This window comes from Nycticebus coucang, chromosome 10, assembly GCF_027406575.1.
Source record: "Nycticebus coucang isolate mNycCou1 chromosome 10, mNycCou1.pri, whole genome shotgun sequence".
NCBI classification, from domain to species: Eukaryota; Metazoa; Chordata; class Mammalia; order Primates; family Lorisidae; genus Nycticebus; species Nycticebus coucang.
This window is the reverse complement of record NC_069789.1, coordinates 58,794,189-58,812,000: the sequence shown is the minus strand read 5'-3', so window position 1 is coordinate 58,812,000 and position 17,812 is coordinate 58,794,189. Positions and strand designations below refer to the sequence as shown.

Here is a 17,812-nt window from a genome sequence, read left to right as displayed (position 1 = left end):
CCCCCTCCCACACTACCTGATGCCCAGGAAGACCGCAGGCCAAGCACTGTCCTCTTCTGCCAGGCTTTTAGATCTTCTCCTTCACCTGGTCTGCCAGGGCAGAGATGAGTTTTGCCAAGGCCATCTGCTCTGAGGGCCTGGAGACACATGGACACAGGACTCCTGGGGATGAGGTCGCAATGGGGGGGGAGTCAGAGAACAAAGGAAAACCCTCTGACCTTACAGTCATCAAATCGAGGCTCTGGTCCTGTCTCTGTGTGACATTGGGCAAGTCACCTCACCTCTCTTGGCCTCAATTTTCTCATCTATTCAATAAGTAGTTTGGAGTAGATGATCTTTAGGGGGCCACACATCTAGGATTCAGTATCTGATCGGGGGGAGGGAATGGAGGACAAAGAACATTACTGCAGAGCCTGGGCAGATGTGGGGTACAGGGGCAGAATCTGGGGAGATAGCTTAGCCACTCTATCCCCTGCCTTCAGCAAGGACTTGCCCTGTTTCCTTCCTAAGGCACCAAGGAAAGGGAAGTCTCTCTGTATCCATGGGTTCTATAGCCATGGATTCAACCAATCACAGATCAAAAATATTCAGAAACTAATTCCACAGAGTTCCAAAAAGCAAAACTTGGATTTGTTGCATGCCGAGTATTCTGTTGAATCCTCATGAGTAAACTGATGTGTAGGCATTGTATTGGGTATGATAAGTAATCTAGAGATGATTTAAAATATACAGAGGATGGAGGCATGGACTATATGCAAATCCTAGGCTGTTTTCTGTCCCAGACTCAAGCACCCGTGGATTTGGGGAGCTGAGGGATGACCGCACATCTGAAGGGGAGGGAAGGGATACTTCCCAGCCCCCTGAGGACCCTACATACTGTCTTCTAGAGTTTATGCTCAGGAAGTCCCTTTCCCTTCCTCCTCTTCTATCCTGGTCATGATCTCATCTGTGTACTTGAAGTCGGCCTTTGAATCCTGACTCATCCCCCATTCACCTTCTCTTTGAGCCACCCAGGCCTTCAGACCCTCCCTCTGGTGATTTTGCTCAATTATAGACCCTGTGCTGGAGTGAGGGTGGGGGTGTGGCTCACCGGAGTGCCTAAGCTCAGCCTCTTTTTATCTTTGGATTTCAGCTATGAAGCCCAGGCCTCATCTCTCTGTGGCTGGAGAATAAGGCTAAAAAGGCAAGCTCCATCCCTACCAGCTTCTCCCCACCCCAAGCCTTCTCTGAGTGTTCAGGATCTGAGGGGTGGATGATCAGGGCACTGCCTGCCCCTCAGAGATGTGGCCTCTCAGGAGGGAGAACCTGACAGAGTAAGAGAGCAGAGTGGGAGGTGGGAGGCTGAGGGGGTGGAGGGAGAGAGAAGAATGGGGCAGAGGACCCTCCCACTAAGGAAAGAGGAGGAGAAACAGCTGGACATGAGGAAGAAGGAGCAGCCTAATTGGTGGCATTCCTGGCTGGCCGGACTCCTCACCCTCCCTGAGCACTCACTGCATAACCACCCCTGGCCCCATTTCAAGCAACCTTTCCACCAGAGTCCCTGCATCTCTGGAAGCATCTAGGCTCCATTCAGAAACCAAAAAGCCTTAAAGAGGTAGGTTCAAGAGGTAGGCCCATCGTTATGCAAATGAGGGGAAAGAGTTCAGGGCTGGGCAGGGATTGGGCAGCAAGAATAAAGAGAGTTTGGGCCTCTGGCCAAAGAAGTTGGAGGAGTCTTCAGGGTGGGCAGTAAACTCTGTCTTAGGGATTTTTTTTTTTTTTATAATTATGTAATTTTGGAGTGATGTATGGGAGACTAGATGAAGAGACACCTCTCACTACTGCTGGGGGCTTGCCCCTTTGCCCAGCTGGAATTAAGAAAATGGGAGAATCTACTGGAAAATCGTGTAGCTGGCTTTGGGGAGGGCTGTGTTATCAGACAGACATGGTGTGTGACTGTGCGCATACTTGTGCTTGGCTGACTCAACATTCACACCGCACATGTTTCTTAACCTGCCTGTACATAGGTGAATGAACCACATAAACATTTATACTCACATGCATATCACATATGTACATAGTTCCTTGTGCACACACAGAGATGTACACAGACAACCATCCAAGTAATTTTCCAGATGTGGACACACAACCGCACACAAAGAACTCTTACATCTATAATCATCTGTTTCTAAAAAGGCTGCATTTATAACAGCATTTTAGAAACTGACATTCATTTTTACATTGTATGTAAAATTGTAAGTCTGTGTCTCCCAAATGGACTAGATGTTTCTAGAAAGAGCTGTGCCTTATTCATTCTGTACCCCCAGAGACAAGTCTAGCCCTTGGTACTTAACAGATACAACAGTTTAGCAAATAAATGCATGCATGGATGATCTTTTAAAAAACCGGGAGACTCCTTGATGTTGAAGTTTCTCATAATCTAATTTACTGACTAGCAGTCATATACTAAATGTGCGGTTGCGTAAGAGACACCATCTGTATGAGTGCACAATGAGCGTGAGCCTGGTTTACAGGAAGGTGTGCAGACAAGGGGACTTTTGTCTGTCTGCCTGTGCTGAGATGAGTGAGCAAGGCTCTGCCAGTTGTCTACACATGGCTATGTGAGTGATATCAGTGTGGAGGTGAGTGCATAAAAAGACCCCAGTGGAATGGTGGTGAGAGATGCCCCTCTAGACGTACTCCCAGGGTGTAGGGAGCTGGAGTACATGTGCGGAGGGCAATGAGTGTGCGTGTGTGATGAAGGTCATAGACTCTGCCAGTGTGGGGATGAGGAATGGGGCAAGTGTGAGCCATTCCCACAGTACTCCAGAGAGCCTGCCCCCAGCCAGCCACTCTTCCTCCTGTCACCCTCAGGACCCCATGAGACTACTGAGCCTGATGGCCCTGGTGGCCCTGGTGGCAGTGGAGGCAGAGTCAGCTTCTCTCCCAAAGGAGGAGAGGAAGAGGAGAGAGGAGCAGAGACCCAGAGAAGGTGATTCTTACGCACCTCTGCCCATGGAGAACTATGTCCTGAGCCCAGAAAACTACGGCGAGGTCTTTGACCTGAGCAATTATGAGCAGTTCACAGACTACGGGGATCAGCTCCCAGAGGTGAGGGACACAGCAGACTAACGGTGCTCCCTGGAAGAAGCTGGGAATCCCTGACCCCTCTCCACCTGCCCCTACTGCAAGGGCCTCAAGCCTCCATCTCTCTCTCTCTCTCTCTGGTGCAAAATCTTGTCCCTCACAGGAACTTTCACTTAGACAATACTAAGAAAGAGGACACAAACCTGAGATTTCCTTGTCTATTAGTGGTAAATGTGGTGGGACCCCAAGACATCAAGCAAGACCTTCAACCATGGCTCACCAGGGTGTGGGTCAGCAATGTCCTCCTATTCTCCCTAGAAAAGGAGATGCCATCTCTGTTGAGACTGTCCTCCAGTCTAAGGTTCCACCCCCAGCCCCTCATGGCCCTCGCAGGCCCAACCTAGGCAGTAGGGATCACAAACCCTGCAGCCCTGCAGCCCTTGGCTGCCACGTGGGCTTTGTGAGCTTGGTCAGTGTGGAACAAGGGAAGAGCACTGCCTGAGAAGTCCAGACACCTGGGTTCCAGCTCTGCCCTTGCCACCCGCTGGCTCCATGACACTGGTCCCTTCGCTCCTGGGATCTCAGGTTCTTCCTCCATGTAACAGAGATGCTGAGCCTGATGCTTTCCAAGGTCCCCTCCTTGCTTATGCTCTCTGCTATCTGCCCCCACCCCCACCAGGTGATTCTTTCCAAGTTTGAAATTGGTCATTGAGGTTCCCAGAGTCCAAAGTTAAGTCCATCTTAGAAAAGCTGGCCTGCTGTGAACTATGTGCTATGTCCTCCAGGTTAAGGTGACTAGCCTGGCTCCTTCAACCAGGATCAGTCCCACCAAGAGCTCCACAGCTCCAAGACTACCTTCCGCAAGCCCCCTGATGACCAGGCCTACTACACTGGGCCTCCCGGGCTCCCTGGCTAACCACGGTAAGTGCAGTCACATGGGCACGATACCCACAAGTCATAGGCCAAGCAGCTGTGACCTGGCACCAAAGGGTACTAAAGTGGAATTTGGTCAGGGCTACCATTGCCAACAAGGAGAGAAGGGGAAATAGCCACAGCGGGGGACAAAAAATCAAAGGCAGAGGCTGGCTTTTCCTAAGACTTTTGCCTGAATGCACAAATTGAGTAGGAAGCAAAAAAAATGCAAGAACTCCTTTATGCCCTAGCAAAGCCACCCTACCTTAATTAATTGCATCACTGGGGGAGCAGGTTGAGTGGTAATTAGATTAGAGACAATTAAAAGCCTGTAGAGAAGAATAAATAATGTTGTGGCTGTCATTTGGCATACAAGCAAATGAAGCAGTCACACTGCTTTCAGCTTCAAATTCACTCATTAACAGCTCTCTTTCCTTCCCCAATGCCCTGCCCCCCCACCCCATGCCAGCCTGGGAGCTGGCACCCCTGATAGCCAGGGCTTCGCACTCTGCTGGGAATCAGAAGGTTGGGCACAGGAAGGATGAAGTTTATTCTGCATTTGCTTGCCTTTAGCCTCCCTGTTCTTCTTTCGGGATGTTTGCCTTAGATGGACCTTGGGTATTGGGGCATTAGCAGAGAAACATTTACTCAGGAACCCATGACCTCTCAGAGTTATGGTCCTGGGCTCAAAGAGACCATGATGAGCCTCAGCTAAACAGCCATTCAAGGCCTTAAGATAAGAAGTAGGTGCTGCTGCATGCTTCCCCACATCCCTCCACCACCTATTTCTGGTCACTGCTGGCAGAGAAGAGCTGCCCTTTAATTTGGGGCTATGTCACTGCTACCAGCATTCTTCCTTGAGTTGAACTGATAATGGTCTCTCAGTAATCTCTGTACCTTGTAATAGCAAATGACAGAAACCACCTGCACTATTAGTTGTATAAGCCAATACAGTCTTCCCAGTCTGTCTTGAGGTCCTGGCCTAAGTCTTATGACCATTGGATACAGAGATGGTGTCATGGACTAAACAGTGGATGGCTGTTTCCCAATGGAAAACTGGAATGCTGATGCTATAGGAAATGGATACTGGGCAGGCACTGTCCACTCCACCTTGGTTCTATTATGCTTCTTGGAGCCACACAGAACATATCTAATTTCTTTCCCTCAAGGCAGGTAGCAGAGCCAGCAACCACTGGCCATTCCACTTAATTCTGGTTCTATTTCATCTTTGCTGTACTTTTTGGGACCGGAGAAGAACTCCATGGAAAAGAGACCTACAATATCCACAGAAGCCCAGAAAAATGTACACAGGACAAGGGTCTGATGAAAGTACAAATAGACTCAGACTGGTAGTAACTCAGGGTGAAACTGCTTCTCTGAGGTTGAGGGTGGAGTGACAAGCTGGGAACTGCCAACAGCACTGTTTGGATACATAGTGTCTGTTGGTTCTCGGCAACAACCCATAGGTTATCAACAGGACACCAATGGCCATGGCTTAGACACTCCTTGGGGCAAGGGTCATTAGATCCAGAGGCTGAAGTGATCTCTTTCCCTTTGTTCTGTCTTCCACCTGAGCCAGGTCTGCCCACCTGTCTGGTCTGCGTGTGCCTTGGTTCCTCTGTGTACTGTGATGACATTGACCTAGAGGACCTTCCACCTCTTCCCCAGACAACTGTCTACCTATATGCCCGCTTCAACCGCATCCGCCATATCATGGCTGGAGACTTTGAAGGGCTGAGTACGTATTACCCTGAGAAAACCGGAGAGGGGGCCAGGAAGAGGGAACCACCAAAGTCCTTCCCTTGCCATCCAGCCAGGGGAATAGTCACCAGACCCTGTTGGCTCTCAGTCTCTTCGGCTGTCCAAGTGAAATAGCCCCAAGCCTCTCTAATGCCTTTCCTTGAAGAGTTTAAATGGTTAAAATGACCTGCTCTCATTTGATCTCCCAAAAGTTCTGGGAAGTAGACTGGGCGGGGCAAAGTGGCTCACGCCTGTAATCCCAGCACTCTGAGAGGCTGAGGTGGGTGGATTACTTGAGTTTAGGAGTTTGAGACCAGCCTGAACAAAAGCGAGACCTCGGCGGCGCCTGTGGCTCAGTAAGTAGGGCACCAGCCCCATATGCCGAGGGTGGCGGGTTCAAACCCAGCCCCGGCCAAACTGCAACCAAAAAATAGCCGGGCGTTGTAGCGGGCGCCTGTAGTCCCAGCTGCTTGGGAGGCTGAGGCAAGAGAATCCCGTAAGCCCAAGAGTTAAGAGGTTGCTGTGAGCTGTGTGATGCCACGGCACTCTACCCGAGGGCGGTACAGTGAGACTCTGTCTCTACAAAAAAAAAAAAACAAAAAAACAAAAGCGAGACCTCATCTCTATTGAAAATAGCTGAGCATTGTAGTGGGCTACTGTAGTCCCAGGTACTCAGGAGACTGAGGCAAGAGGATTGCTTGAGTCCAGGAGTTTATGGTTGCTGTGAGGTGTGATGCCATGGCATTCTATCCAGGGCAATAGAGTGAGACTCTTGTTAAAAAAAAAAAAAAAAAATCTGGGAAGTTGGAAAGGGAAGGTATAATCAAGGTAGCATTTTCAGAATGTCCCAGCAAATATGGTTCTGAGACCAGCGGGCCCCTAGACAAAACTATCTTAAATCTAACTGATGCTATTTACATAACTATGTGTTTTGCTTCATAATGTCTTATGCCCTGATTGAGACAGGAGACCTGGGCTCTAACCCAGATACTACTAGTAATTGCCCACAGCCTTTCCGGGCCTCAGTACCCTTTGTGTAAACTAATGAGTGGAAGTGGAATGGGTCCAGGGGTTCCTGGGTCTGTTGATTCTTGCTCTCATTCTTCCAACCAATCCAAGGTGGGCAGCTGCCACACAGGAAAAGATACTGAGGAATCTGGGGCTTTAACAGGAGGCCTGATTTATGATGTTATTTCCTCTGGTTTGGACCTAGTGCAGATGGGGAACTGGTTAGAATTCCCTGATCCTGAGAGGAATGGAGCAAGGTATGGAGTCAGGTTCTACAGGGGACCACGAAAGATGGTATGTTCCCATATCTCTCTTTGTTCACCCCCAACATCCCTCAGCAAAACTGAAGAGGATTGACCTCTCTAGCAACTCTATCTCCTCCATCGATAACAACGCCTTCAGCAAGCTGCCTGCCCTTCGGGATCTGATCCTACCAGGGAACCAGCTAGCGGCTCTGCCCGTGCTTCCCCGTGGCATAGAATTCCTAGATGTCCGCCTGAATCGGCTGCAGAGCTCAGGGATACAGCGTGACACTTTCAGGGTGAGTCAGGGCCTTGTGTCATCTGCCACTGCTGGCCTCCCTCACCTCCACCCACACACCATGCCCTCATAGGGTTTCCTGCTCTGACCCTGTCATGGGGTATAAAAATCAAACTTCGGGTAATGATGACCAGCATTTCCCTGGGGAGTGTGATACAGCCCACAAGGGGCCTCACACACTAGCATTCATTCATTGACAAATACTTACTTCGGGAGGCTGAGGCAAGAGAATCGCTTAAGCCCAGGAGTTGGAGGTTGCTGTGAGCTGTGTGACGCCACGGCACTCTACCGAGGGCCATAAAGTGAGACTCTGTCTCTACAAAAAAAAAAAAAAGACAAATACTTACTGAGCCCCTACTTCACACCAGGTGCTGTTAGGAGGTCCCAGGGTACATTGTAAGAAAAGGTACAAAGACTTCCTTCCCCCCAGAAGTTCGCCTTGGGGAGATAGCAAACAAAATAAATAAACATGCAACTATAATGTGCAAAAATAACAAAATCAAACTCCATTTTTTCATTCTTTAGCATTTGTTGTTTATTAAGATTCTTTGGGTTGCAAGAATCCGATTCTGATGTTTTATAGCAGGTCATCCCAAAAACCTGCGTGAATGAGAAACACAGTACTATCAGGCCTCACGGGCCTGTTACCAATGAGTATTTCCTTTGAGGGTCATAGTAAATGCTTAGAAGTTTCAGGTTTGAGTGACATCTGTGGCTCAGTTGGTAAGGTGCCAGCCCCATATACCAAGGGTGGTGGGTTCAAACCCGGCCCCGGCTGAACTGCAACCAAAAAATAGCTGGGCGTTGTGGCAGGCACCTGTAGTCCCAGCTACTCGGGAGGCTGAGGCAAGAGAATCGCTTAAGCCCAGGAGTTGGAGGTTGCTGTGAGCTGTGATGCCATAGCACTCTACCAAGGGCCATAAAGTGAAACTCTGTCTCTACAAATAAATAAATAAATGAAAAGAAAAGAAAGTTTCAGGTTTTAGCGTACTTAGGATTTCAAACTTTTGGAGTTGGGATGTTCAGCTTGTACTAGGAATGGGGGATGAGAAACCACAGTCAACATCCTTTTCTCTCCTTCTTTGGGGCATCTGGTCTCTTGTCTTGGTTTCTTTCTGTGCAGCTGCTTCATTCACTTCTCTGTACACCAGTGTCCCTGGCACACTCATAGGTTCTGCTCCCTGAAACGCTGGCTTACCTGTGACTTTGGCTTGCAATCCAGCTGACTCCAGCTCCTACACATCCTTTTATCTCCCAAATTTACCACTGAGTGACACATGTCTTTCTATGATCAAATTCTCAAGAGATACAATCTCATTGGTCATTGGCTGGCTAGTTCCCATGGCAAGGGCTAAGTTATAGGACACAAGTAGCCCCTGTCTATCCTACAAGGCCAGGAAGAGCCGTGGGTGTGGTTCCAGTGAAGAGGTGGGCTGAGACCTAGCACACTGCCTCGATAGTGAGGAGGGGCTGTGACAGACCCATCGCTCCCTCTTACAGTCTTCAGCTCCTTTGTGTGGACTTTCCAGCACACGCATGCTGTCTGTCTGTCTGTCTCTCTCTCCCTCTCTCTCTCTCTCTCTCTCTCAAGTGGTAGAATCTTTTTCACAGACTAATTCAAATTTAGAAGCGTCAAATAAATCAAATCAGAGCTGCCTTTTTGAAACAGCGTGAGGGCATAGAAGTTATGCCTACGTGCTCTCCCCTGCAGCCCCCTGCAAAATACCTTCCACCCTCTTCGTCTCCTCCTGTCTGCTGTGGTCCTAGAGGGGTTTTTAGGGAACACAGTGTTAATACCACTGTTGTGGTGGGAAGAGCACTGGACTGGGAATCAGAAACCTGCTGTGAGACCTTGGGCCTCAGAGTTCCCACGGCTGAGTGAAGAACTGAGAATTCATGATCACTGAAGTCCCCGGCTGCTCCAGCCTGAGACACAGCCCAGTTGTCTCTGCCGTAGGAGCTGCTTCTTTGCCTTGACTTGGGGCTATTTTCTTAGCCCAGGATAAGGCATGGGCTTTGGAGCCAGAGACCTGGGTTTGTGGGAGGGTCACCTAACCTCTCTCATCTTGTTTTCTCACCTACAAAATTAAGGTAATAACACCTACTAGACGCAGTTGCTAGAAAATTAAATAGACAGTATTTACAAAGGGCACAGGAAGATGGAAGTGTCTATAGTAGATGCTTCGTAGCTGGTAGCTATTATTCCTCACTTCTCTCTGAGCACTCCTAAAGGCTGATGTCTTCCCAAAACCTCCTCTGAGTAATCCACCCGACTCTGAGAGCCCTCAGTCACACGCCCACTCCTTCTGCTGGTCTGGAATCCCACAAGGGTACTCTCTACCTCTGCTCCAGGTTCCGCGTTTGGAGACTTTTCCTTGGGGAAAATCCCTTTGACAGCAGAGAACTTGAAGCTGAGCTGAAATGTCCTCCCTTCTACACTCTCCCTGCCTCACCCAGGCACCTCTCAAGTGTCATTAACAACTGACTAGCTCCTTTAAGCTCCAGCTGCCTGCAATACAAAGGCAGAAGCTCCTCTTCTGCATCCAGTTGGAGTTAGTTTCTATAAGCTCTTTAAAGACCTGCATCCCCTGCAGCACCCAGCCTGGTGCAAGGTTGAGGCTAAAAGAAACCCTGAGTTAATGAATGGAGCCACCCGACCCTGACCTCACCAAGCACCTCCTCGCTGCCAGCCCCCCACCTCTTTGCCTTCGGCACAGGTGATGGAGAAGCTACAGTTCCTCTTCCTGGCAGACAACCTGCTGGAGTCCATCCCAGGACCTTTCCCCCTGAGCCTGCGCTTGCTGCACCTGCAGGTGAGAAGCCACACCCAGAGCATGGGCAGCCGGCAGAGGACAGAAGTTAATAAACAACAGGGCCAGGTCACAGAGTAAGGCTTGGGCAGTGGTGGGGTCTCCTTTATTATCTTCTAGATCAGTGATTTTCAACCAGTGTGGTCTGAGAGGATCTTAGGTGTGCCACAACAATTTTAAAGATCATTCATTAAATTATTTTCAAAAGAAGTTCAAAGCACAATGAGTGTATTCTTTTTCTTCACTCTCTCTTTTTTTTTTTCTTTTTGTAGAGACAGAGTCTCACTGTACCGCCCTCGGTAGAGTGCCGTGGCGTCACACGGCTCACAGCAACCTCTAACTCTTGGGCTTACGCGATTCTCTTGCCTCGGCCTCCCGAGCAGCTGGGACTACAGGCGCCCGCCACAACACCCGGCTATTTTTTGTTGTTGTTGTTGCAGTTTGGCCGGGGCTGGGTTTGAACCTGCCACCCTTGGCATATGGGGCCGGCGCCATACTCACTGAGCCACAGGCGCCGCCCCTCTTTTTTTTTTTTTTTGATTGACATGATTTAAGTGTGCTCCAGAAGTTTAACTACAGGTTCAAGTGTGCAGTGAGATTAAAAAAGGTTGAAAAACACTGCTATAGATAATTGTCCATGGCCCCAGTTTAATTTTCTCCATTTCTTATTTTTAAAACCCTTTCCCCCCCATGTCTTTCGTCTTGCCCAGCTGCTTTTCCTTCTTTCATTTTCCTACTCTTTGTCTGTGCACTTCCTCCTTCTCTTTAGTCCTCAACTTCTTCCTCTCTCCTCCTTATCCCTTCATTCCTCTTAATCTCTGCCCTCTCTCTCCATCCATCTCCGTGGGTCTCCTCTTCTCACCCTGGGTATGGCCTTGAATTTATGGGCCTCAGTTTCTCCAGTTACACAGAGGAGTGCCTTCCGTGCTGGCTAAGGGCAGATCCTCCAGCAGGGCTCAGCTTCCCTATGTTCTTTCCAGAATAACAGGATAGAGACCATGCAGAGAGACACCTTCTGTGACCCCGAGGAGCACAGATACACCCGCAGGCTGTTGGAAGACATCCGCCTAGATGGTAACCCTATCAACCTCAGCTTATTCCCCAGCGCCTACTTCTGCTTGCCTCGGCTCCCCATAGGCCGCTTCACCTAGCGCTGACCCTGCCACTCATCCCAGGTGAGAGCCCTGCAAGGACCAGCTGCAGGCCATAGAGCCCACTCCACTATCTCTGAGGGCTCTTAAGTCCAGACATTAATCAGCCTCATGATCCAGTTGCAAAAATCACACACATACACACCCCCAACACACACACACCCAACTCACACACACATTCATACTGAAATGTCCTTTCATAGCCAAATTTGTGTTTCAATGTAATGTTTTTAATATAATGTATTTATGTTTCTCCATTCTCTTTCCTTAACACCTATGGCCCTGGTTCAGAAAATAGCAAAGTTCTTTCCCATATTCCCCACCCCTCCTACCCACACAGAATGTGAGGACGGCCATGAAAGAGGAAGGGGGAAAGAAAAGGGATGAGAAAAGAATGGGGAGGTGGGAGGGAAGCAGTGATATGCCGGGGCCACCTCTTACCACTAGGCTTGCAGAGACCAATTATTTAATTTTCCAGAATTTTTCAAGTCAGTTGTAAACACAGCCATGAAAAATTTAAAAATTTTTTCAAGTTTAAATTATATAAACTTGAAATTAGGTACATTATAGTGAAAACAAATATAACACATACTCAAAACTTGTCACTTCCCAATTATTTTACTGTATTTTACTATCGACCATGTTCTTGGAAGCTATTTATGTCCATGGAGTCTGTATTGTGGAAATTCTATACAATGACGTGATAGTTGGCATCTCTTCCAAACTCCTTGTTCAGTGACATCACATTGGTAGTTTAAAATTGTCCATGGTAGGTCAGAAATGGATAAATGTGAGGCCAAGGCAGGTGGATTGTCTGAGCTCTCAGGTTCAAGAACAGCCTGAGCTAGAGCGAGTCCTCGTCTCAAAAAATAGCAGGGCATTGTGGTGGGCGCCTGTAGTCCCAGCTACTCAGAAGGCTGTGGCAAGGGAATTGCTTGAGCCCAAAAGTTTGAGGTTGCTGTGAGCTATGACACCACGGCACAAAGTCTCTATTAAGGGCAAGAAAGTGAGACTCTGTCTCAAAAAAAAAAAGGGTAAATGTGATAAATCAGGTTTTTTTTTAGACAGCTGATTGTTAAATGGTTACCAGCACATCACTGAGGAGAAAGAATTGCTATTTAAAATAGCTCTCTGCTACCCCCAACACCACCCTGCTGGGGTGAGGTGGCTTTCTAGGGGGCATTCCTTTATTTCTTGCTTTTCCTAGGCTGTGGCCTCTTGTTAGATTTGGAGGGAGCCATTCATAAGGATAGAGAACTTACATGAATCTTCATCTGGGTATGCTTCTTGCAGCGCTTGCCTATTCCCTGGCTCACTGGCCAGTCTCGGAGCATGGCTCAGCCAGCTGGTACCTGGTCACAGGGATTTCTATCCTTCTCAGGCTCTCCTGTATGTTCAACCACAAGAGGGCAGCCTTGTGCAAAGATAAATAAATAAATATGCTGTTACCTGCTGGCATTTGGATCCTGGGTGGGGCTGCTGAGCTGGGAGGATGGGAAGAAGGGCACTATTACGTAGCTGATGATATTCCTTGAATTATAAGGGAGAGGAGATGCTACCCTTCCCTGACTCCTTAAGGAGATGTTGGGCAATGGGGACATGTTGGATGGGTGCTTGGTAGCAGGTGTCCATTCAGGCATGAGAGAGAGGTGAGAGAGAGGTGAGGTAATCACTTTATTACCTACCTGCTATGTGCTGGTGATATGATGATGAGCAAAAGAAATGTGTTCCTTTTCCTCCTGGAGTTTAGGATCTGGTATGGAAGACAGGTGTTAAATAAGCAATCACACAAATAACTATGCTATTTACCTCATGATACGTGCCATAAAGGGGATGTAAGAATACCACGAGAGCTCACAAGAGCTCCCAATACCAAGTCTAAAGGTCCAGAAGACCTCACAGAACTGAAGTTTAAGCTGAAACCCGAAGAAAAAGGAGTAGGAGGTAGCCAGGCAGTGGGTTGCCAAGGCAACTACTCAAGGCTCCAAGTGGGTGGTCCCCGATTCTGGAGGGACAAGTGTTCCTTGTGGTCCACATGGAAGGGAACCCACTTATCTGCCTCCCCCTACCTCTGTCTAGCACCTCACTGAGCACTTTGAATCCTCATGACAGTGCTATAAGCAGACAAGTTAGGAATTGGTTTTTTTGTTGTTTTTGTTTTTGTTGTTTTTGTTTTTGTTTTGACACAGAGTCAAACTCTGTTGCCTTGGGTAGAGGGCCATGGCGTCATCATAGTTCACAGCAACCTCAAACTCCTAGGCTCAATCGATCCTCCTGCCTCAGCCTCCTGAGTAGCAGGGACTACAAGTTCCTCCCATGACTCCTGGCTAGTTTTTTCTATTTTTAGTAGAGACAGAGTCTCACTCTTTCTTAGGCTGGTCTCGAACTCCTGAGCTCAAGCAATCCACCTGCCTCAGCCTCCCAGAGTGCTAGGATTACAGGCATCAGCCACCTCACCTGGCCGAAGTTAGGATCCTTATTCACATTCTTCAGAAGAAGAAACTCAGAACTAGAGAAAAATTAATCACTCACTCTTGCTCACATGGCTGACTGAGGCTTGGACCAAAACTCAACACACAGGCTACAAACTGGCAGTGTGAAGTCTTGAGAGTAGTGAGAGGTGTTTTCATGCCATTACTGGGGTACCTGCCCTCTCTCTTAGAGATCTAAGGGTTCCAGCATGCCTGGCCCCAGGGGAGGGCTAGAAAAGGAGCGAGCCAATAGCTCCTTGCCTTGCAGAGAATTAGAGCTCTCACTGGCCCATCTTTTGTCTCTTCCTGTCTCCCAAGGAATTTGTCACAAGAGATCTCTTTCTCTCTCCCTCTCTCCCCTCCCAACCCATTTTATCTTCCAATTCTTTCCCCTTCCCTATCCCTCCTCTGATCTATATCTTGCTTTATGAGATTATGACGAGGACTGAGCACACAACTAAAGGCCTTATGTTCCCCAACTTCAAGAAACCCTGGAATGAAGGAATCCGATAATAATAATAAAACCCATAAAGATTTCCCAGAACTGAAGCCCCTGGATGCTAGAGGCCACATCACACCCAGATGCCCTAGGATCAATCTGTACCAAGTACAGAAAGTTATCTGGCCCCTGCTCTATTGTGGGAGGACGGAACTAACAATTCCTGGACTCTTGGAGTTTGCCAGATACCATAATAGAAGCTTTTATTTACAGCAACTCGTTTAACCCCAACAACAACCCTAGAGAGTAGGGATGTCGGTCTCCATCCTGCAAGTGAAGAAATAGGCTTCTAAAAGGGAAGTGAATCTGGGCGCAGTGGCTCAGATCTGTACTTATTGCTCTGGGAACCCAAGGAAGGAGGATCCCTTGAACTCAGGAGTTCCAGACCAGCCTGAGCAAGAGCAAGAAACTGTTTCTACTAAAAGTAAAAAAATTAGTTGAACATTGTGGCGGGCACCTGTAGTCCCAGCTACTCAGGAGGCTGAGGCATCCTGAGTAGGATCACTTGAACCCAGGAGTTTGTGATTTCTCTGAGCTAGACTGATGTCATGGCATTCTAGCCTGGGCAACAGAGTAGATGTGTCAAAAATATATAACAATAGGGGCGGCGCCTGTGGCTCAAGGAATAGGGCACCAGCCCCACATACTGGGGGTGATGGGTTCAAGCCTGGCCCCAGCCAAAACTTAAAAAAAAAAAAAAAAAAAATATATATATATATATATATATATATATATATATATATATATATATATATATATAAATGGGCGGCCCCTGTAGCTCAGTCGACAGGGCACCCACCACATACACCTGGGGTGGCAGGTTCGAACTCAGCCCGGGCCTGTTAAGCAACAATGACAATTGCAACCAAAAAATAGCTGGGCATTGTGGCGGGCTCCTATAGTCCCAGCAACTTGGGAGGCAGAGTCAGGAGAATCGCTTGAGCCCAGGAGTTGGAGGTGGCTGTGAGCTGTGATGCCATGGCACTCTACCCAGGGCGACAGCTTGAGACTGTCTCAAAAAAATAAATAATAAATTATATATATATATATAAACAAAAGGGAAGTGACTCAAATTCAAACAGTGAATCAGTGGCTGAGCTGAGATTCAAACCCAGGTCCAGATTCTAACCTGAGTCCAAAGGCCTGCTCACCACCATACTCCAACACAGCCACTACTTTCAAGCCTCAGTTAAGGGAGGCAGGCTCCAGACAGAATTTCTTCCCTGAGGCCATTGCTGCTACACTGGATAGCCCCAAGGGCCACTGCCTCTGTAGCTGTCTCCTGACTAATCCCCCATTTTTGGCTAGGGAAGCCTGAGGAATAGAAAGAATGCCCTGTTGGCTGTCTCCCTGAAGAAATTCTAAACAGAGCATCTATCCCTGGGCCCCAGGGAAGGTGGGGAGAGCGCCAACTGGGTTCCAGCAGCTGTTCTGTCTTGATCTTGAATGAAGGCACCCTAGCTGGGGCTCATATTTCTTAGGAACCTAAAGGAGTAAGGGTTTAATGGTGACGGGCAGGGAAGGCCGTATCATCCAGAGTGAGGCCCTCTAGTCTTGCAGAAGATGCAAATGGTACAGAGGGTAGTTGCAAGCCAGCCCCTAGAGAACAAAAAGGGAAGGAATACAGAGGAGGGCCCCGGGCTGGTCAGGCACACCAGCCAGCAGCCTAGGTTTGCTTAAAAGCCACCTCCAATAGCCATACTTTCCGAACTCACTCACCTGGCTCCTAGTTGGCCATCAGCACCTGTGTGTGACCTTGGTAAAGGTTCTCACTCTCAGGAATCTCCCTGGTGGCTGTCTTGCCAGCCCTCTAGGAAGGGGAACACCTCTCTCCTCTGGGGCACCCCAAGGCCTTTAGGGGGGTTCTGCTCTACCTGTTTGTTCTGGGAGTATCAGGAAGAGGTGAAGGGGAAGAGGCCAGGGGACTCTCTTCGTGGTGAGAGAAAGGATGAGTTTGCAGTAACTACCCTCCCATCTGCCCCATTCTTACGCTATATGATCCTCAGTTTCCCTGAAGGTCACCCAGCAAGGCCCAGGGCCAGAGGAGGCTGTGGGGAATGGAGGTGGAGGGGCTGGAACTCGGTCAGTTTTAGGAGCCAGGCTGTTTTCCTCCCCTGCCCCAGCCTGGGCTCTCTTCCGGTTTCCTTTTCCTTTTTGTCTCCTCCCTGGGAATAGTAATCTCTTATGCTTCTGCTGTAAATTTGAATTTACAAAGCATTTTACCTTGGGCTCTAATTTGATAGTCCTAACAATTCTATGAGGAAGGAATTATAATCCTTACTTTTATAAATAGCAAACAGGAGGCTAAGTGTATGTCGAAGAGAAAGATGACTTAACATTAACAATACATAACATATAAAAACAAGATGGAGTGGGGGTGGGGTTGCGTGAAAGCCAGCATTTCTTGGGATTTCATGTAGGAGAAATGAGAAATCCCATCTCCAGCTCCTGGGGCAGTGGATTAGTGCTCCTCAGCCTCAAAGTGTTTTGAAAAGCAAGCCCCAGGAAGGACATCTCTCAGGCTGGAAAAAGTGGCACCACCCACGGATCCTGAGTCCAGGGCTGCTGCCCGCAGGATCAGGGCCTTAGGAAGCACATGAGGTAATGAAAAATCTCAGCTCAGGAAAATCTGGGGGCTCAAGGACACACGGCACCCCATCTCCGCCTCACCTCCTCGCGTCCATGTCTGTGTCCTTCTTGCTCTGGCCGGGAGGGAAGCAGACAGACACAAGGTGGCCACGGCTCAGCCCCGCCCCCTGCCCGGCTAGACCTCTCTCAGCTTTCTCCTTCCTCCTCACCTGCCCCTCCCCTCTCCCTCACTCGAGACACCAGCTCAGTTTTGCCTCTCCTCTCTTTCAAGGTCATCTCGGCCCAGCCAGCGTCACATTCTCCAGCAGCTGCCTCCTCTGCCTTCTCGCAGGCCTCCCTCCGTGGTCACCGACAGCGTGCATGGAGGTCTCCACATTGAGGGAAGATGGCTGCTTTTTTCTCCAGGCCTCCATGTTTCCCTTCTCCCCTTGGGGTGACAAAGAAGCGAAGGTCCCACTCTCTTCTGTCTCATTGCAATAAAATTCCCTATAGTGAGGCCTCCTTCTCCTCTTTAGCCCACCTGCCCAGCCCTCCAGATACGGCCAAACCTATGGTTGCAACATGCATGTGCACACCCCCCAGAACTGCACATACAAGACTCCTGCCCTCCCCTCTGCCTCCTTTCCCTGTGTTCCCCTCCTGTGCCCCGGGATCAGAGCACATAGCTCTTAGCTTCCCCTTGGCATGATTCAGACACAGGAGGGAGTGGAAGTGTGTCACACCATGGCATCTGCAAAGGAACTGTGGTGCACGGGACTGAGCACTGGAAGGAGAGTCTGAAGACCTGAGTTTGACCACCCCTGCCCTCATGTCCTGTGCAACCTACAGCAAATCCCACCAGGACTTTACCTTATCCTGGCCCTGGAGGCTCCCTCAGCCCAATTCTGTTGCTCAAAGCTTATCCAAGACCATTAGATTTCTGGCCTAAGAATAAAGACCAAACCCTTGACAACTGTTCCCAGTGGCACAGACCAACAATGACACAGAGAGATCAAATAGGAAAGGAAAGCAAAAGGAAGTACAGAA

General features: G+C 48.9%; 1 protein-coding gene across 4 annotated transcripts; it reads left to right on the top strand.

Moving 5' to 3' along the window:
* The first annotated feature begins 1,428 nt into the window (after positions 1–1,428).
* OPTC (opticin) lies at positions 1,429–17,266 on the top strand. 4 transcript variants are annotated; one of them, XM_053607052.1, is made up of 8 exons: positions 1,429–1,594; positions 2,854–3,090; positions 3,852–3,987; positions 5,558–5,716; positions 7,065–7,267; positions 9,984–10,079; positions 11,057–11,150; positions 17,058–17,266. In XM_053607052.1, exons 2-8 carry the CDS (start codon positions 2,860–2,862, stop codon positions 17,264–17,266), a joined length of 1,128 nt encoding a protein of 375 aa, XP_053463027.1. In that variant the 5' UTR covers positions 1,429–1,594; positions 2,854–2,859. The 4 variants fall into 4 exon arrangements, with proteins under 4 accessions (XP_053463027.1, XP_053463028.1, XP_053463029.1 ...); XM_053607054.1 differs by having other exon boundaries at positions 1,430–1,594; positions 11,057–11,251; positions 17,058–17,192; XM_053607053.1 differs by lacking the exon at positions 9,984–10,079.
* The last annotated feature ends 546 nt before the right edge of the window (positions 17,267–17,812 follow it).

Excerpts from the sequence above, each read along its gene's own strand:
- OPTC (XM_053607052.1), top strand. The coding sequence starts at position 2,860 with ATGAGACTACTGAGCCTGATGGCCCTGGTGGCCCTGGTGGCAGTGGAG. Across the intron at positions 3,091-3,851 it reads ACGGGGATCAGCTCCCAGAG|GTTAAGGTGACTAGCCTGGC; the intron begins GTGAGGGACACA and ends TATGTCCTCCAG. Across the intron at positions 5,717-7,064 it reads TGGAGACTTTGAAGGGCTGA|CAAAACTGAAGAGGATTGAC; the intron begins GTACGTATTACC and ends AACATCCCTCAG.